A 19,255-nucleotide genomic window follows, 5' to 3' on the forward strand; every position below is an offset into this window, starting at 1 on the left:
GGAAAAATGGGCCATCCGATGACCAAAAGGTGTTGAACATACAACATCTTCCCCACGGACGGCGCCAACTGTCGGTGCAGAAAGTGACCAACTAGTAAATATTTATAGTTTTATTGTACGTTGTGATCGGAGGTGGCCTAGCACTCAATGACACAGGATTTATACTGGTTCAGACAACGTGCCCTACGTCTAGTCGGGGTCGGGCGGCGACTTTATTCCTGAGCCCAGGTGCTCAAAGTCTGTAGTGGGGGTACAAACAAGAAGGAGGAAGAAGAGGGTGTACAAGAGGTTCGGTCGGCTCCGACCGGAAGGGTCGTGGTCGGAACTTGGCAGTCCTGTGGTTGGGAGCGTTGATGTCGATCTAGTGAGTCTGGGCTTGAAGAAATCGATCCTCCTTCGAGGGAGGGAGCGCATCCCCTTTTATAGATGAAGGGGATGGCTTTACAGGTGAGAGTACAGATATTTCTAAGTCTTGCTACCTACGGTGATGAAAACTGGATAATGGTTGAAGCCTCCCAATACTGTCGATGTTGCTGTAGGATGTCAGATGTGCACGGGGGTCGAGATATCTTCTTCAGAAAGGATGGACGCCGGTACCTACAAATACTTTTGGATGCCTGGTGGCATGTGAGGAGCCACGCTATTTTCACTCGATATGGCAGATCATGAAGCCCATACTGCGATCGATGTCTAGAGACACGTGGGGGGGCTTACCATATGAGAGTTTCTAGCGGCCCCTATAATACTTTGTGTCAGGGTGGCTACAGAGCACTGCTTCGTGCAGGGTATGGTCCCTGGTACAGTGGTGTTGACTTGTGAGCCATGCCTTGCCTTTCTCCGCACGCCTTCTAGTTCTTTCCGAGCGGGCGTCCCCGGTCGGATGGTCCCCAGTCGGTTCTGACGCGCCAGTCGAAGAATAGTGATGGTGGTGTTTTTCTATGAATCCCGGTCAGAGACACAGGGTCGGAGTCGGAGGCGGTCCTCGGATCAGGCTTTCCGAGTGGAGGCCGTGTGGAGGCAGCCGGGGCCTAACGCTAGCGCTCCGATAGGAGAGGCCGTTCGGAGCTGGCCTGAGCCTGAGCTAGTGCTCCGGTCGGAGAGATGGGCCGAAGGCGGCCTGGGCCTGAAGCGAGTGATCCGGTCTGTTGGTTTTAGACTTTTGGGCCGGTGTAGAAGAAAGAAAGGCCGTTTTCTTGGGCCGAGCTCTGGCGTGGAAGCCGGTCCCCGAGGGACCTGGGTTTATGAACCCGACACAACTGATGACCTAACATACACCGTCATCATGCTAATTCTATACCGTATCCAAAGTCCAAACCGGAGTGAAGAGAAGGCAAGAGAAGCTGCCAATGTTGTGTGTGTTTTTTCCTTTTGATAATGGCAAATCGTCCTGTCGTATACTGTGACGTAAGGAGCTTATCTTCGGTGCTATCTCTCTCACCAGTCACCAACTCACCAGGACACCATGAACATGGACACGGAGACACAGGCCTCTAGCAAGGATCTCTCTCTTCACTCTCCACTCTTCAGTGCTCTGAGGTCCATATGTCATATATGAGATATGATTTTTAAGTTTGTAGGATAAGAAACAGTGTAACATCTCCAAGGCCTAAACATCATTTATTATGCGTATTTCGGAACAACGTAGTAAGATTTCTAGCTCTAAAATTTTTGTTCCAGAAATTGATTCTTTCAGAGGAGATAGCTAATATTAGTAACATTTGTATCTCCAGCTAAATGTACTCCATCCGTTCCAAATTATAAGTCGCTTTGATTTTTTTGGTACATCCATTTTACTATGCATCTAGATATATAATTATATATTTAGATATATAGCAAAATGGATGAACCAAAAAGTCAAAGCGGCTTATAATTTGGAACGGAGGGAGTATTATAAAATACACTCAATGAATTTAATAATACTTATTACCCATCATAAGTATTAGTAATCTCTTAAATATATTTAAAGCTAAGTATGTTTAACTTCGGCCTTGTTTATATTGCAAATTTTTGCAATCTGGACACTGTAGCACGTTTCGTTTGTATTTGACAAACTTTGTCCGATCATGGACTAACTAGGCTCAAAAGATTCGTCTCGTGATTTACAACCAAATTGTGTAATTAGTTATTTTTTACCTATATTTAATGCTCCATGCATGCGTCCAAAAATTGATGTGATGGAGAGAGAGTGAAAAAACTTGAAATTTGGAGGTGATCCGAACAAGGCCTTCTTTGTACTCCCATGTGAAAAAAGTGACATAGGGCCTTGTTTAGATTCCAAGTTTTTTCACTCTCTCTCCATCACATCAAATCTTTGGACACATGCATGGAGTATTAAATGTAGATAAAAAAATAACTAATTACACAGTTTAATTATAAATTACGAGACAAATCTTTTAAACCTAGTTAGACCATAATTAAACAATAATTATCAAATATAAACGAAAGTACTACATTCCTAGCAGCGATCTAAACAAGCGTAGGATTGCATCCCACGGCCAGGTCCGCCGCATCGCAGCATCACGCGCAAGAGCTGAGCGTATCAACCTCGGAATCAGTGCAACACAATCCTGCGCAGTGCGCACCCACGCACCAAGGTCGCTGCCCCAGCGCTCCACAAAGTTGCTGTTTAGTTGCACTTTATTTTACAAAATTTTTCAAAATTTTCTGTCACATCGAATCTTTGGACGCATGTATAAAGCATTAAATATAAATAAAAAATAAAATTAATTACACGGTTTAGACGAAATTCACGAGACGAATCTTTTAAGCCTAATTAGACTATGATTAGACATTAATTACCAAATAACAACGAAAACGTTACAGTACCATTTTTCAAAATTTTTCGCGCACCAAACAAGGCCAAAGTCAAAACCATTTTAAACGGGCTCATCTCGCCGAAAGGGAACCGGCGCTGCCTTTGCCGCCACGCCAAATCGCCAATGCGAGGAGCCAGAGCTCGAGACACGGGCCCGCGTCCCAGCAGTTGACCTGCGCTGGAGGTTGGGTTGGCGGATGCGGGCAACTGCCACTCATCCCGCCGCGAAGTCAACGCAAAAAGCCATAAAGAAACGGCAGGCGAGGGTCACAAGGCAGAACTGTGAGTGCGAGGCACAGGTAGGCGACCACACGAAAATGCTTCAAAAATCGGTGACACCAGCCGCTGAGGCGCAGCACGATCCGTGTTCTTTTCGCCGCGCCAAGCGATTGGACAGCCTGAAGCCACTCCGATCTCCGGGCACTTCGCGTGGATACGTTTCCTGATCTGATCTGACTGACAGCGTACATCGGCCTGTGCTTGTAGTGCGGTGCCTGTCGTTTTCGCGAGAGGGAAAAAAGCGCAGTGGTTTCTGCTGCTCTCCGTGATGTTCAGAGTTTGTATCATGGCCTGACTTGTTCAGCCGAAGAGAATTTTCCTAATTTAGGATTAGAACAAAGGGATTTCATAAGAATCATATAAGAATTTATCAAAATTAACTTATTTTATTTACAGGAGAAACACAATATTCATGAAAGAATTTGCGAATGAGTCTTTACCTGAGTTTGTTAGGTGGCTCTAGCAGCTCTCATGTAAATTCTCTCATCTATTCCACGCCAAATCACAAGTCTAGAGCCCATCTCAGAGACTCAGACCATGATTGTTTTCACATGAACTATGGTATCGTTGTGTACGATGAGATATAGGTTCATAGATTTTATCGATCTATGTGAGAAAGTCTTATTCTTATAACAATGTTCGAAGATTGTCTCACCTTGGCATGTCCAGTTTTTTTCACCATATTTCAAAGAAGACTTAGTTGAGACGAACATTGTTAGCACCATAGTTTAATCTCTGATTTATTTTATGGAAAGACAAGCTAATGTCTTTCTTTAGAACACTTGTCCTCACACACCATTTTCTGCCAAAAACTTTTGTCAAGGACCTACTACCTCCGTCTCAGAAAGAATATAAATATCACTTTTCGAGATAAGATTAATGTAGATATCAAATTACACATTTACCCATACTCCATCATTCTAGAAACTAAAAAATAATGGTTACATTCCATAATATTCTTCTTATGGATGAATAGAATATAATAGTTTTTAGACATGTAGTGGTATTTTTAATAGCTGGATCCTAATAGAGAAGTTGATTTGAAGTCTACATTTACATTCTTTTTGAGACAAGATTTGAAACCTAGGATTACTTTTTTTTTTGACGAAAGGAGTACTTATGAATTCCTCGAGTATAGGAGGACCAAAACAGAAGACAATCAGCCTGTTCGTTTGTTGGTTTCAGTCAGTCTAAACTAGTCAGCCAACAGTATTTTTCTCATACAACAAATCAGCACCAGCTAGCTAAACCAGCCCAGAAACGAACCAGCCAAATGACCGAATAGCGTAGATCTTTTTCTAGATAGAGGAGCCGTAGGCGAATGTCCAGTCGTCCTCCCGTTTCTTCTCTTCTTCCCGGGAGAGCTCGAGCTCCTCTCGCTGCCTTCCTCGCAGCTCCGCAAGCTTGGCAGCTGCACTTCCCACCCCTCCCCCTCGCCTCCCTCGAGGCCATGGCTTCCTCCTCCTCCTGCGACGCCACGGGCGTGCCGTTCACCCTGCTGGGCGCGCTCATCACCGCCGGCCCCGCCGCCTGGCCGGCCTGCGTCGGCGGCGGCCGCGCCTTCCTCCGGGACTACGCGCGGCGCGGGACCAACGCGCTGCTGTGGGCGGGCCTCCTCGCCGTCACTTGGGTCCTGCTCCTCCGCGTCGCCGCGCTGCTCCGCCTCTGGGCGCTTGGCTCCCGCATCCCGGGGCCCCGCGCGCTCCTCGCCGACCCCGGACTCGCCGCCGTCTTGCGCGACGGCGGAGACATCACCGGTTGGTGGCCGTTCCTCTCTCCGCCTTACTCCTTGTTCATTTTAACAGGATTCGGTTCAGTTGGTTGGGTTCAGTTAGCTTGGTGGTTGGTATGGGATTGGGATTTGGCGCGGGTGCGACCTCTGCACTTGTAAAAAATTTCCGTACAATATGTTTCAGTTGCTCGGCGCCTATGTGCCATTTGGGTACTGTTCGATTGGGTACTGGATGTGACTGGATGGAGATTGGAGACATTCGATTCTAGATTTCTGTAGCTCCTTCCTACTTGAGATGTTGGGCACTAGCTAGCTACTTTAACCCTGATCTGTTGGGGATTTCGTATTGCTTGGATTGATTGATGTGGAATTTCGCTTTAGTATAGTGTGATCTGGGTGGGAGTTGACTAGGTGGGATTAGACCATTTGAGGTGGGGGCCTATGCGCTAGCGATCCATGTTCTTTTTTTTTTGTTTGGCTGCTACTGGTAATATCAAATGTGATTTGTACAATTGGCTCAATACTTCGCAAAATTGCTTCACTGAGCTTTGATGCTTTGTCCACGCAGCAACTGCACTGGTCATCACAGTTACCTTAAATAGCGATTTATTTCTGCAGGTTTGCTGATGATCTGTGATTGACCTTGTCTTGCCGTTTGAATTTTGATCAGAATATTTATATCTTTGATACAATTTTATACTTTAGGGTCATAGTGTGAATTAGGTTTTCTGTTCTTGACATGATCTAGTTGTAGTATGCATCCTCATCCTGCTCTTTTTGGTGGGAAAAAAGCAGAAGAGGAAATCAAGTTACTTTTCAAATTCTTATTATTGACAAATCTTCCTCATCACTGTTGGATTTTATTTCTGTAAACTGTATGTCTTATAAGTTATATGGACTTATATGCTAGTTTTCCTGGGAATGTGCATTTTTGTGTGTGTAAAACTTACTAGGCAAGTAGACGTAACATTGAGGGTGCCATGTTTTAAATACTACCAGCCATAAATGGGTAGACATAGGTTGCTGCATTATTTTGTTGATGAATAATATTCGGTCCCATGTGATCCAGCATTGTTAGTGCTGTTCTTGAGCATGGGCATAGGATGGCCCACTTGAGCACTTTAGAATCCATGCGATTAAAGCTTCAACTTACTTTGTTCCATCAAATATTCTGTATTGCTAGCAGATTTACTATCGTGAACTAACAATCTACTACTTTATGAGTCTTTACTAATGATGGAAACAATTGTTTGACATTTGAGCCTTATTATGGCAACGATGAGTCGTTCTTTAACAGTATACAGCACATTGAACGATTCTGATGTCCTTTCCCCTCTGAACTATTTCATTTTGCAGGTTTTCTGTCAAAATTGCATGGGAGATATGGCCCAGTTGTTCGCCTGTGGGTAGGACCCTCTCAGCTACTTGTATCAGTTATAGATCCTACTCTAGTTAAGGAGGTGCTAACAAAGGCTGAAGACAAGTTACCATTGACTGGGAGGACATATAATTTAGCTTGTGGAAAACTTGGCTTATTTGTGTCCTTATTCCAAAAGGTATGCGCCTCCATGCAACAAAATCCATGTGGGCTCTACAGTATTACATTTATCCTATTTCTAGTCTGTATTGATGCATTATCACTTGTTTATCGGCAGAGGGCATGCTCAATTACTTTTGACCTTTTTATTACTTCTTGTAATCCTTTTGTTCTGCATCTTTAGGTCAAAAGTACAAGAGATTCTCTCAAAATATTTTTGAATGAAAAACTTACAGTTGGTGCTGGTCAAAGCTCATTCAAAATTATCGATGCTGTCCTGAATAGAGTCAACACTATTATCTACAAGGATTTTATGGACACTAGATCGTTCTCCCAGCACATGGCATTCAATATCATTGGTGCAACTCTTTTGGGTGATGCCTTCTTCGATTGGTCTGACGCTGCTGCTTATGAGGAACTTCTTATGCTAGTCGCAAAGGATGGTTGCTTCTGGGCTTCTTATGCAATTCCACCGTTCTGGAGGCCTAGTTATAGGAGGTATCGGACCCTATGTGCTAAGCTGAAGATATTAACAGAGAGCATCATCAGAAAATCAAGACAAAACAGTTCACTTAATCATTTTGATCAGAGATCTTGTCTGAAAAGTGAAGGGACAAATCCAAATACACATGTTTTAGACAACATAATGGCAAGTCATTGTCTCCATGGGGCTGCTGGAGGACCACTTAATTCAGAAGAGGAAATATTTGGAAACATCATGGGTTTGATGTTGCATGGTATTTCCGCTTCTGCTAACTTGATTGGTAACATTTTGACAAGGCTTGTCTTGTTCCCAGAATTGCAAGATCAGGTATGTATTGGCTCCTTTATTTTCTCTGTTGCAAACTATTTAAGTTGCTCGCTTATGATATTAACATTAATGAATGGTTGTTGGTGTTTTCTTATTCAAATGAATACAGCTCTCATGGATTTTTTACATGTTAATTATTTAAATAAGAAAGAATCTCATTTTGTGTTGCATTGACTGCGTAGAAAGGTTTCTAAAATGTAACTTCACTCATCTTACAATAGTGTGGACAATCTAGAAGGCCCTTCAATCATTATATATATTAGAAGGGATGGACCACAATTATCCACCCATATTTTATGTGTGAGTTACACCTCTCCACTCATGGTACTTCTATTTTCAGCTACACGCAGAGATTGTTTCAGTCTGTAATGAATCATCTAAACTGGAGGTCGACGATCTGCTTAGGATGCAAGTCCTACTTGCTACTTTATGTGAATCTGCTCGCCTTTTGCCTGCTGGACCTCTTCTGCAGCGATGTTCTTTGAAACATGGTACGCATGTTATAGACCTTTTGAATGCCTTTGCCAATCCTTTTTTTTTTGTGTCGAGATCATCATGTTTTGAAGTTTGATACTGATTGGTCTGTACATCTAGCCACAAGAGAAGCTCATAAGTCACCTGTAGGCCAGTTTTGATTACCACATGTTTTCCATTCTGACTCACTTTGGATTTCATTTTCCTTGAGTCCAGATTTGAGGTTTGGCTCGGGTATCACTGTGCCAGCTCGATCAATATTAGTAGTTCCTTTGCATCTCGTGCAAATGGATGCTTCTGTTTGGGGTGATGATGCTGACCAGTTCAATCCTCATCGGTTCCTTAAAAAGGACGTTGATATTGGAGGTCTTCTCTCACTCCCTCTTCTTTTTACACTTTTCTGTGTTGGGAGATATTTCATTTATGACATGAAAAAGTATTATTGAATGTATAAGCAGGCCGTTTGTAACAGCATTTTGAAGATTTTATCCATCACTTCATTATTGTCAGTCTGCATATAGATTAGTCACAAATTTGTTAGGCTTTTACCATTTTCCCCCTTTTTGCAAGATTCTTGGTGATTAATCTCTTGCATCGTTTCCTTAATATACTGCAGAAATATTAGGAGCACCTAAAGGATCAAATAGGATAAATATTTTCAGCGAGTGTGCCAAGACTGAATCATTTCTTCCATTTGGTTCTGGGAGTCGAGAATGTGTTGGGCAGAAGTTTGTGGTTCTTGCAATATCGATGTTGATTGCCAGTCTCCTCCGCAGCTATGAGGTTAGATGCACTGATAGCTTCCTCGTGTTTAATATGGGCTTAATTGATTCCTTTAGGAGAAGTTCAAAAAGTTTTAGCTATTCCCTTCTAGGTTTTGGGTTTAGCTACAGATTGCCCTTTTCATTATAATTTGTGTTTTAACTTTTTAAGCTTCTGATATTATTTGGAACTCGATCTCTCAGGTACAGCCTCATCCAAGTTTGTCTAAAGAAATGGACACAGCAGTTGACAGCAGCCACCTTCATCTCCCAAACCCTAAGATCATCCTCACCAAAAGAAGGATCTGAAGGGACAGTTTGGCAAATGAAAATCTGGCACATTTACGTTCACTATATTGTTTTTCACTGGTGTTACACCAGTATATGATCTTTACTTTCCTACCGTCGTTTGGCCCACGCTGAAGTTTGTACAGGCGATACTTTGCAATGTGGAAGTGTTTTTTTCCTCCGGATTTTTGACAGACCCTGTGTGCTTCGTTGGATCTAGTTTTTGTCAGGTTTTTGGAGCACTCGTGGGGCTGTTAGATCACAGGAGGTGTATGCTGATGTGCATAAACAGACTGTAGTTTTTTCAGTTGGGGTTTTCTCCTCCCTCTGTGGGGAATGTAATGTACAACGCATGATGTCGCTCGACACATATATATTTATTGTATGTATCTTACTTGCATATAAACATGTGAGGCTGTTGCTTCGACCAGAATTTGTGAAATATCTGTTGGAGTACCATGCTTGCCTTTCTTCCGTGAGGTGTCAACTTTGAGGCCTTTTTGGATGTTGCCTCAATCCACATCCACATGTTGGGATGGATTGGGGTAGAATTTAGTCTTAAGTTCCACTTCAATCCACTCCAATATATAGATCGATGTGAATCCGACTGCATCCAACTACACATGGAAGAGGAAGCTGAGGGCCCATGGTTTGTTGGTGGTGCACGGTGCATTTGTCACTGGCAGGTAGGTCTGATGAGCATCGGGTCCACCTGTAAGTGACAAAGGTAACGATGAATTGACTGCAGAGGGTCTCTCAGCTGTTGCCGCTCCTCATCCTCAGCGACGCCTCCAGCAGTCCAGCTCCATCGGCGTGCTCACGGGCAACAATATAGTTTTTTTTAGGGAAGGGGCAACAATATAGTTGGGCCATGGACAGAATATAGTTGGGCCTCAACCCCAGTATATTTAAAAGCCCAGCCCACTTGCCACGTCACAGTCACCAACTCCACCCAGTGACCCACTCCATCCAGCGGTCCAGAAGATGGTTGCGCTCCTCCGTCCTCTCTCAGCCGCCGCCACCTTCCTCCTCGCCCCCGCCGCGCCGCTCACTGGTTCCGCAGTCGCCGCTAATGCCGTCGGCGGTAGGCGGTGGAGAAGCGTGAGGGCGAACGCCGGCGGGGACTGGCTATCCGGGCTGCTGGGCGGCAAGGGCGGCGGCGCGTCCACGGCGATGGCGGTGACGCCGGGGACCGTGAAGGCCGGCGACCCCGTCCTGCACGAGCCCTCGCAGGAGGTGGCGCCGGGGGACGTGCGGTCCGAGAAGGTCCAGGGCGTCATCGACCGGATGGTCGACGTCATGCGCAAGGCCCCAGGCGTCGGCCTCGCCGCCCCGCAGATCGGCGTCCCGCTCAGGGTATGGCTGATTCTTCGCTTCGCCTTGGGAGTTCGATTGCTGGTGTTCAATCATCAAGGGCACCCAATTAGTCGCCAAAGATGCTGTCCTGTTACAAATGTGCTGATGTTTCTGAGAATTAATCACCGAATTACAGATTATTGTTCTCGAGGATACGCAAGAGTACATCAGCTATGCACCCAAGAAGGACATCGAAGCACAAGATCGCCGTCCTTTTGATCTTCTTGTCGGTACATTTTGCCACATTGTGTTGCATTCGGCGCCCATAGAACATTTGGAACTTTCTCATGCCCTGTGCTTTTCCTTGAACCCAGGTCATTATCAATCCCAAGATTAAGAACACAAGTAAAAGAACTGCGCTGTTCTTTGAGGGATGTCTCAGGTACACATAGTAGAATGCTCCTTTGTGCAATATTAACAGTTGTCTCTGGTAGTTTATATATTATGATACTTTTATTCTGTGAATACAGAAGCTGCATTGCATTGTGCTAGATTGTATTGTGTATGATCTCATACTTGTCTTCCCGGGATGCCAGTGTTGATGGATATAGGGCGGTCGTGGAGCGGCATCTAGACGTTGAGGTTTCAGGTCTGGACCGAAATGGGAGCGCCATTAAGGTACAGGCTTCAGGATGGCAAGCACGCATCCTCCAGCATGAGTGTGATCATCTTGAAGGCACGCTGTATATTGACAAGATGGTCCCAAGAACATTCAGGATTGTTGATAACTTGGATTTGCCGCTTCCCATTGGATGTCCTCAACTAGGCGCAAGATAATGTGGATAGCTTGCGATTTTTTTCCTCATCGAATAGATGTGATTGCTTTGTAATATCTCTCTCTCTCCCTCCCCCCCCCCCCCCCCCCCCCCCTCTCAAGAAACTTACTTTTCCTGTACAGTACTGCATTTTGCTTCACATCTAGGTATCCAACCAACAGTAATTCATATTTAAATATGAATCATTGCTGCCTAACCATCTGATCCAACCGATACTGTGCATTTGCACAATGTACAAGGTGACACTATCAGTAGTGATCCCCCCCCCCCCCCCCCCCCCCCAAAAAAAAAAAAACTAAGAACCCTTTCATGAATAGAATTACATGTTGTGAACATATTTTTGTGATGAATTTAACAACATCAACCATGCATCTCACCTAGTCCCTCCTGTCTAAAAAATAATACAATTCTCACTTTCCAAAGAATCGAACAATTTAACTTTAACCACCTCTATAGAAAAAATACTAACATTTTTCTATAGTAATATTAAATAAGTACCATTATATATAAGGTAAAGTCCAATTTACAACCTTGAACTCTCACCAAAGTCCGGATTTTAACCTCGAACTCCAAAACTGGATAACTTTGGCCCTCAAACTCTTGAAACCGTTCAATTTTCAACCTTGGGCTGGTTTATGGATGGTTTTGGTGTATGAACAGTAATTTTTGATATATTTTCAAAACTTTTTTTGAAATCCAACTTAAGAAGCAAGGAAGGGGTACCTAGAGAGCTCTAAAAATCTTGATATTTTGTAGGTTGGTAGACTAGAGTGAATAACAAGGATGATAATGGCATAGAACATGCTAAATTTTGTTAAGTAAAGTTTGAATTATTGCATTTCAAAAATGGTCAAACTTATATATTCTATGAATTTTTAGGGGATTCAAATGGCAATAAAAAATCTCAAAAAAATCCATATTTGTGCATCATTTGAACTCTAGTTAATTTTGGTATCTTTGTTCAACACATGTTACATGGGCAAAAATTGAGTTGCTTTACAAATTGTTATTATTTGAAATTTAGCTTAAATTTGACATTTATAAAGCAACTCAATTTTTGCCCATGTAACATGTGTTGAACAAAGATACCAAAATTAACTAGAGTTCAAATGATGCACAAATATGATTTTTTGAGATTTTTATTGTCATTTGAATCCCCTAAAAATTCATAGAATATATAAGTTTGACCATTTTTGAAATGCAATAATTCAAATTTTACTTAACAAAATTTAGCATGTTCTATGCCATTATCATCCTTGCTATTCACTCTACCAACCTACAAAATATCAAGATTTTTAGAGCTCTCTAGGTACTCCTTCCTTGTTTCTTAAGTTGGATTTCTAAAAAAGTCTTGGAAAAATACCAAAAGTTACTGTTTATACACAAAAACCATCCAGAAACCAGCCCAAGGATGAAAATTGAACGGTTTCAAAAGTTTGAGGGCCAAAGTTATCCGGTTTTGGAGTTCGAGGTTGAAATCTGTACTTTGGCGAGAGTTTAAGGTTGTAAATTGGACTTTACCCTTATATATATATATATATATATATATATATATATATATATATATATATATATATATATATATATATATATATATATATATATATATATAGGGAGAGGCTATTCAGTAGCCGGCTACAAAATAAGTTATTCTGTAGCCACCTCCATTTACTATAATTTTATATACTAATTTACCATAATGTCAATACATATTTACGATAGTTGGGTTACTATAACACATGGGGATATTTACCATAACGTTATAGTAAACCACCACTTAGTAAGGAGTTACTGTAAATCTCGTAAATTAACATAGTAATTATCGTAACTCAAAGTGGCTACAGAATAAGTTATTCTGCAGCCAGCTATAGGATAGTAGTTCTATATATATATATATATATATATATATATATATATATATATATATTAGTAAATTTATTTGGAGGTGTAAATGTTGATATTTTTTCAAACTTGAAAAGAAATAATTAGTATCAAACATAAAATTTATATCCTTTTCGTTTAATTCTTTGATCCGAGCGTCCGACCTTTACTCGAGTATCGGAAGGATGCGGAGGTGTGGGGCCATGTGACAATATCCAGTCGATTCATCATCACCTGTCCACCTCCAACTCCACCGCCCGCCCCGCTCCTCCTGCCGATGCTCTGCGTGCCCGCCCCGTTGCTCCACGCGTTCGCCCTGCTGCTCGTGTCTTTGCTCCTGCTCCGCTGCCTGCCCCACCTAACGACGTCGCCGGCGCAAGGAGAAGCACTGGGCCGGCGCAAGGAGGCGCGGTCGAGCGAAGTCCGAGTAACGCGAGCCCACGCGTGGACGCACGAAACAGAGGCAAAACCGACTGCAACCGCATTCGTCCGGACGCGAGCGTCCATCCGGATGCTCAAACGCTGGCAGTGCCGATCTTTTTTTTAGGACGTAGTTTTTTTGTTTGAGGAGATTTTAGGACGTAGTAAACATTCGAGCTAGTTTGGGTTGTGAATGGGCTAGGCCATCACGCCCCACTCGGCAGTCGGCACTCGCAACCCCTGCCCCTCCTCCGGTCTCCGCTCGCCGGCCGGCGCCGCGCCTCCTCACCTGGCGCTGGCGGTTTCTCTTGCGGTCGTCCGGGTCTCTGCCCTTTCCCCTACCCTTTACTCTATCTACTGGACGGGCGATTTCTTCTTTCCCTGCCGGTAAGGCCGTAAGGAAGCAGAGCAACATCTCTGGGTGGTTCGCCTCGATTTCGGGATTGTTGGAACACCGGAGCCTCCCGGTTCGAGTCGGAGCAGGACTTCTCTTCTGTTTAGAGGGCTGATGCACCCCCTTTTATATATATATATATATATATATATATATATATATATATATATATATATATATATATAGGGAGAGGCTATTCAGTAGCCGGCTACAAAATAAGTTATTCTGTAGCCACCTCCATTTACTATAATTTTATATACTAATTTACCATAATATAAATACATATTTACGATAGTTGGGTTACTATAACACATGGGGATATTTACCATAACGTTATATTAAACCACTTAGTAAGGAGTTACTATAATCTCGTAAAATAACATAGTAATTATCGTAACTCAAAGTGGCTACAGAATAAGTTATTCTGTAGCCAGCTACAGGATAGTAGTTCTATATATATATATATATATATATATATATATATATATATATATATATATATATATATATATATATATATATATATATGACCTTATTGAGTTTTTCTCAACACGGTTCCATCTCAGTTGTCGACATAGTTAGTCGAAACTGCAAAAGCCAAGCCATTCCGGTCAGTGGCGGAGCCCGAAGTAAAATGGGGGTGGGTGGGGTGTGGGGGGTGGGGGGGGGAGCCATTTGTCAATTGAATCTATATGTACATAAGTAGTGAACAAAATTAATGGAAGTACTTATAATTAAGCCATAGTATACAAAATACATTTGACAACACAATAGCTGAGCATAAAAAATTCTATAAAAAGCAACATAAGATATCGATTGACAACCCCAATATATATTACTCAATTAGCAATTCTAATACACATACTATGTAGAATTTATCGATTGAAAAGTTAGGAAGGAAAAAAGATAGAAAAATCAACAAGACTCAAAACGGCGCATAACAACATAAGCAAAGAAAACAGGCTAATGGAGTAACGGCTGAGCCGAGCGGGTGGGGCCACTACTACATAATTCCGGTTATCAATGGTGTGAAATAACGGGCGCAGTGTTGTAAGTCTTATTCTTCACCCTTCTTCCTCTGCTCTTTTCTGTCCATGCCTATTGCATTGTTACTCCATTCATGCTATTCCTAGTGACTGAGACAGCACTATTTTGAGGAATACTTTTATCTTCCAAGTTATTCATGAATGACGCTAGAGATTTATTTTTTTGAGGAATCACGCTAGAGATTTATTGCAGCAAGTGCATGCAAAACTGTCAAACAATTTGGCAGAAGCTGGGAGTTAGCCTGCTACATAAACAACTACTAGAGCATCAGCAATTCTCTAGCTACACACAAAAAAAAAAAATCATTATAATATATAATAGGTTCTCGGTGGATGATAGGTATTTTTTAAGGTCGACCCATTGCACATACTCTCCATAGATAAGATTTCACGTCCAATTGGTTACCATGGTCTTTTTCCCCGTGTTTTAGTCTCTTTGCCGTTACCATTTTGACATGTTTCTGTCTGCACGAGCTAAAGCAAATGAATATACGTGTCTGTAGCAATCCGGGGAGGACGATAGGCTCAGCATGTTGACTGACGATGTTTTAGTATCAATCTTGCTGAGAGTTGACATAACTACAACTGCAAGGGCAAGTGCACTATCAACTCGTTGGAGAAACTTGCCTTGGTTGCTGCCTGAGCTCAGCATTGATGTCACGGATTTTCTACCTATTCCAAGCCCAAATCCTATTGAGGTGGGTCAAATAGATCATGCGATGACGTCTATAACCAAAGCAACAAGGAGTTTGTTGTCGAAACCACGAAATGAATCCGCTATTACGAGTCTGCATCTTAATATCTACATGCTCAACAGCTTCTCGTGCGAAATTGACTCCCTGTTGAGTAATGCAATTGACAATGGTATATTAAAAGGCCTTGATCTTGTAATTCTGGATGAGAAGGAACCTTCTGACTGCCTTGACGAGGAAATGCTACAAAAGGCCCAGGATGTGAATGGATTTTTTATTGCCTACCCTAGTGTGCTTGTTTGCCTCACAAAGCTTTCTTTATACAATGTGTGCTTTGCTAAATGGGACATACATCATGTCTTATTTGACTGCTGCAAGCAATTGAAGCATATAGCTTTCTTTCATTGTGATGCTGGTCATCGATCTCTATGGAAAATAGATGCACCAAACTCTAATGTCAGTGTGTTGGAGTTCTATTCGTGTTGCTTTGAGAAACTTGAGGTTGTCTGTCTTCCGAAACTGGAGATGCTTCATTGGGATACTTGGACATCTCACCATTCCCCTTTGTCATTTGGTTTTGTCCCATCCCTCAAGGAACTACACCTCTTATGTGGTGCAACACATCATCATAAAGGGTTTCATTTAAGTGAGCTTCTAAGTGGAACCTCAGGCATACATACCCTCACATTGGATTTCCAAGGAGAAAAGGTAATTATTAGTTCATTCTGCTTTACCATTATTCTTGGAAGTGGCAAATCCCCTCCTGTTTTGATATACAACTGGATTAATCTTCCATTCACTCTCTTGCAATTCCGAACGAGAAATTTAGGTATTATCATTGATTGAAGGTAATCGTTTATCTAGAGCACTGTACCTAAGTAGAAAAAAATAATTGTTTTGGAACTGGTTACATTGCCTATTTAGTTTATTTGTTCATAGAAATTGGTTGTTCTAAATTGTACTATGGTTTTTCGAATATAGTTCTAGTGAGTTCTAGATTGTATGATCTATATTGAGCCTCCTTTTGGATAGTTTTTGTTCATCAAGCTGAATTTAGGAACATAGAGAACGTGATGATGTGGCACTCTTTATGCCTTCTTTGTACTTCATCCCAAAATAAGTGCAGCTTAGTGTGTTAAATTGACCTGATTTTAGCTGAGGTTAATTTCCCAGACTTTTACCATTATGATATGATAATACACCATCTCAATATTTGGTTAAAAGATTCATTCTTATGTTTGTTTTTCTTGTCAGCTTTGGATGCACCCCCGAAATAAAGCAACTATGCACTGCATTCAAGATGCTCCGGAAGCTTTCTATACACGGTATCTTTGTTGATTATACCTTGTATGAACAATGTCATTTCTTGAAGCGGCTCCGTCCATCGAGCTATTACATATTCAGGTGATTTTCTAACGTTAAATTAATGTTGATGTGAGCTTTTTCTTGCAATTTTTAAACACATTTCCTTGTGGCCAATCTAGTTGTAGAGTGGATAACAAAGTTTCTCATGCAAATGTAGGTGTGGGAACACGCTTGCGAAGTGGATGATGAGGCGAGACGGATTACCTTCCCTGAAAGAAGTAACCCTTCCTGGGCACTGAAGTTGGACAGCTCTGCGAAGAACTTGCTACTGAAGGAGCTCCAAGTGGTTGGCTTTAGACCACTAGAACAACAAATAGCATTTATCAGAGCTGTACTAGGGAGGGCACCCAATTTAGAGAGGGTGGTTCTTAGAGAGGATTTGGAGCCATGCGAGGACTGCGATGCCATGGTCAGGCCATTATGTTCTTCAACGGGTCATGTGTTCCCGAAGAATAAGAGCGAGCAAAGTGTCATAGTCACCCAGGTTACAGATGGCATAATCTCCTCAGCCCAAATAATTTTTGGTAGCTAAGATGCTGTAATAAACATTCTACATGTTCTTGGCGTGTACCTCATGAAACATTTCACTTATATATACGCGTTCATTTTTTGATTCTAAGCTGTGTATCTTGTTAAATAATCATTGGTTTTAGAAAAATAGATTATTTTAGTTTTGTCATCACAAGCAATCCCTCGTCTCGACGGCGACGCCCGAACCCAGGTAATCCCGCCCAAACTAAAGGCAAAATAACACGCACAATCTTGCCAACCTTAGCTCTGCCACAAGCAAACGTGCCGTATTAACTTTGCAGTCGTCCAAGCGTAACCGATCTTTTCAACTGAAAAATGCTTAACAACGTCAATGAGACCTGCCAAGTTCAGTTGTAGCCTGAATGTTAAAACATAAGCGGGATAAGCCACACAAATGTAAGCTCCACCCTGTGGTGTATGCATACCAAACTCTCACTTCATCAGCAAGATCACAAATCCTATCAACAAAAGAACCAGTTGGCTGAAGGGCTGAGCCGAAACCGCCCAGTTGGAGCCCGGCGGAGCCGGCGAGTAGTCACCGGAGCCCGTGCTGGTGCTGAGGACAACCACCACCCAGTCGTCCTCATTAGCGATCCCGACACCGGAGAACTGGCTGTCATTCAGGAACCGGTTGTACTGCGACTTGGTGTAGTTGGTGAGCACGACGGCGGGGACAAGGCCCGGCACACACGCCGGCATCACCTGGCCGTCCTCGGTCACCGACGCATTGAGGTGGCAGTGGTCCAGGTACTTTGGGTAGTCCGGGAACTGCTGCTCGGTGCCGATGACGGTGTTGGCGCCCGTGGTGTTGGTGCACTGCTGCCCCTTGAACTGCTTCGCGAGCTGCTCGGCGAGGCACGCCGCGTTCTTGTTCTCCGTCAGCGCCGGGACCTTGAGGGAGGACCTGTAGCTGTTGATGCCCTTGAGAAGCTGAGCGTCATTGCCTGAAAAGGTTCAGTATGAGAGAACAATGCAGAATCGATACAGTTCCATTCCATCAATTTCCTACCAGAACAATGCTAAATTTCATGTGTAATGAATGTATCAGAGTGTTGCCAGTGCAAAGTAGTTTTTTTTTTCCCGTGTCATTCATCTTCAGAAGACATGACAATTATAATATGCAAAACCATAATTCATCCAGCCGAATGCATCCTGATGAACATTCAATTGACACATGGTTTTTAAAGAGGAATGACAGTCAGCCACATCTGAGGTAAATACACTAAAATTGCCGGTCACTCAAACTGCACCACTTGCCTGCATCGCGCTTGACGCCAACTCTACTAGTAGCAACAGGGAGTGACCGATGAAACATGTGCTACGGACAGCTCAAGCCAAGCCTATATAAAACAGACCCACGAAACCTGAGCTCGTGCGGCTGCTAAAACAATTCTCAGCAACTAACCAAGTCGTCCAAGTCACAGCTCGTGCACACTGCCAGATCACCGTGGCTCAAAACTACGTTCGCCTGGTTGCAGCAGAGGGGAGGACGGACGAATGGAATCGCTGGCACTAAAGCAACCAAGCAAAGAACGCACCAGATCCACGACCACGAGCAGAGAGACCGAAACGGAGACTAGCGTCACGACAAGGGAGGGGCTCAGGGGCAGAGGGGGGAGAAGCCTGAAGCTTACCGTCGGATCTGGCGCAGTGCAGGAGGGAGGAGGCGAGGACGAGGGAGCAGAGGAGGGAGACCCTGGAATCCATCCTCTCAGATCACCACGGCGTTGCCTGCCTGCCTGCCGCAACAGCTCGACCTGCCACTAGTGGAAGGAAGACGGAGGCAGAGGCGACAGGTATAGGCGGAAGCGTCGCGAGGAGGAAGGAGGCCTGTTGCTGTCACCAACCACCGCCATTCCCTTCACGCATCCTTCCGGCCTGTCCCAAAGGCGATCCTTTTTTTTTTTTTTTGCAAAGCCAATAAATTGATCCAGAGTAGATGAATAAATGGTACTTCGAAGCAGTGATTTTGTAGGCCACTTTTACGGTTCTGCTTTGTGGACATTTAAATGATTCATTCAGTGCTTACGTTTAGTGTCTCCTTTCCGGACTCGTATAGAACAGTAAGACGGGGGGAATTAATACAGAAAATATTTC

General features: G+C 43.1%; 3 protein-coding genes and 1 pseudogene across 4 annotated transcripts; 3 read left to right on the forward strand and 1 right to left on the reverse strand.

The window, feature by feature from the left end:
* Nucleotides 1-4,417: 4,417 nt before the first annotated feature.
* On the forward strand, nucleotides 4,418-9,091 carry LOC136542694 (uncharacterized). 2 transcript variants are annotated; one of them, XM_066535235.1, is made up of 7 exons: nucleotides 4,418-4,851; nucleotides 6,183-6,382; nucleotides 6,548-7,174; nucleotides 7,515-7,665; nucleotides 7,865-8,014; nucleotides 8,265-8,431; nucleotides 8,614-9,091. In XM_066535235.1, the coding sequence occupies exons 1-7, from the start codon at nucleotides 4,545-4,547 to the stop codon at nucleotides 8,716-8,718; spliced, it is 1,707 nt and encodes a 568-aa protein (XP_066391332.1). In that variant the 5' UTR covers nucleotides 4,418-4,544; the 3' UTR covers nucleotides 8,719-9,091. The 2 variants fall into 2 exon arrangements, with proteins under 2 accessions (XP_066391332.1, XP_066391333.1); XM_066535236.1 differs by lacking the exon at nucleotides 7,865-8,014 and having other exon boundaries at nucleotides 4,420-4,851.
* A 197-nt stretch (nucleotides 9,092-9,288) lies between these two features.
* On the forward strand, nucleotides 9,289-10,925 carry LOC136542695 (peptide deformylase 1A, chloroplastic-like). The gene is made up of 4 exons (XM_066535238.1): nucleotides 9,289-10,053; nucleotides 10,190-10,279; nucleotides 10,368-10,435; nucleotides 10,590-10,925. Exons 1-4 carry the CDS (start codon nucleotides 9,682-9,684, stop codon nucleotides 10,828-10,830), a joined length of 771 nt encoding a protein of 256 aa, XP_066391335.1. The 5' UTR covers nucleotides 9,289-9,681; the 3' UTR covers nucleotides 10,831-10,925.
* A 2,062-nt stretch (nucleotides 10,926-12,987) lies between these two features.
* On the forward strand, nucleotides 12,988-17,321 carry LOC136544620 (uncharacterized; annotated as a pseudogene).
* A 111-nt stretch (nucleotides 17,322-17,432) lies between these two features.
* On the reverse strand, nucleotides 17,433-18,995 carry LOC136542696 (uncharacterized GPI-anchored protein At5g19250-like). Its single transcript, XM_066535239.1, has 2 exons — nucleotides 18,793-18,995; nucleotides 17,433-18,102 (listed from the first exon to the last, which is right to left on the reverse strand). The coding sequence occupies exons 1-2, from the start codon at nucleotides 18,863-18,865 to the stop codon at nucleotides 17,591-17,593; spliced, it is 585 nt and encodes a 194-aa protein (XP_066391336.1). The 5' UTR covers nucleotides 18,866-18,995; the 3' UTR covers nucleotides 17,433-17,590.
* Between the last annotated feature and the right edge of the window lie 260 nt (nucleotides 18,996-19,255).

This window comes from Miscanthus floridulus, chromosome 3 (assembly GCF_019320115.1).
Source record: "Miscanthus floridulus cultivar M001 chromosome 3, ASM1932011v1, whole genome shotgun sequence".
Taxonomy (NCBI): domain Eukaryota; kingdom Viridiplantae; phylum Streptophyta; class Magnoliopsida; order Poales; family Poaceae; genus Miscanthus; species Miscanthus floridulus.

Bases quoted from the DNA above. Each gene is read 5' to 3' on its own strand.
- LOC136542694 (XM_066535235.1), top strand. From the start codon at position 4,545: ATGGCTTCCTCCTCCTCCTGCGACGCCACGGGCGTGCCGTTCACCCTG. The intron at 4,852-6,182 runs GTTGGTGGCCGT...TTCATTTTGCAG, and splicing joins CGACGGCGGAGACATCACCG to GTTTTCTGTCAAAATTGCAT. The intron at 8,432-8,613 runs GTTAGATGCACT...TCGATCTCTCAG, and splicing joins GTCTCCTCCGCAGCTATGAG to GTACAGCCTCATCCAAGTTT.
- LOC136542695 (XM_066535238.1), top strand. From the start codon at position 9,682: ATGGTTGCGCTCCTCCGTCCTCTCTCAGCCGCCGCCACCTTCCTCCTC. The intron at 10,054-10,189 runs GTATGGCTGATT...ACCGAATTACAG, and splicing joins AGATCGGCGTCCCGCTCAGG to ATTATTGTTCTCGAGGATAC. The intron at 10,280-10,367 runs GTCGGTACATTT...CCTTGAACCCAG, and splicing joins GCCGTCCTTTTGATCTTCTT to GTCATTATCAATCCCAAGAT.
- LOC136542696 (XM_066535239.1), bottom strand. From the start codon at position 18,865: ATGGATTCCAGGGTCTCCCTCCTCTGCTCCCTCGTCCTCGCCTCCTCC. The intron at 18,103-18,792 runs GTAAGCTTCAGG...GAACCTTTTCAG, and splicing joins GCACTGCGCCAGATCCGACG to GCAATGACGCTCAGCTTCTC.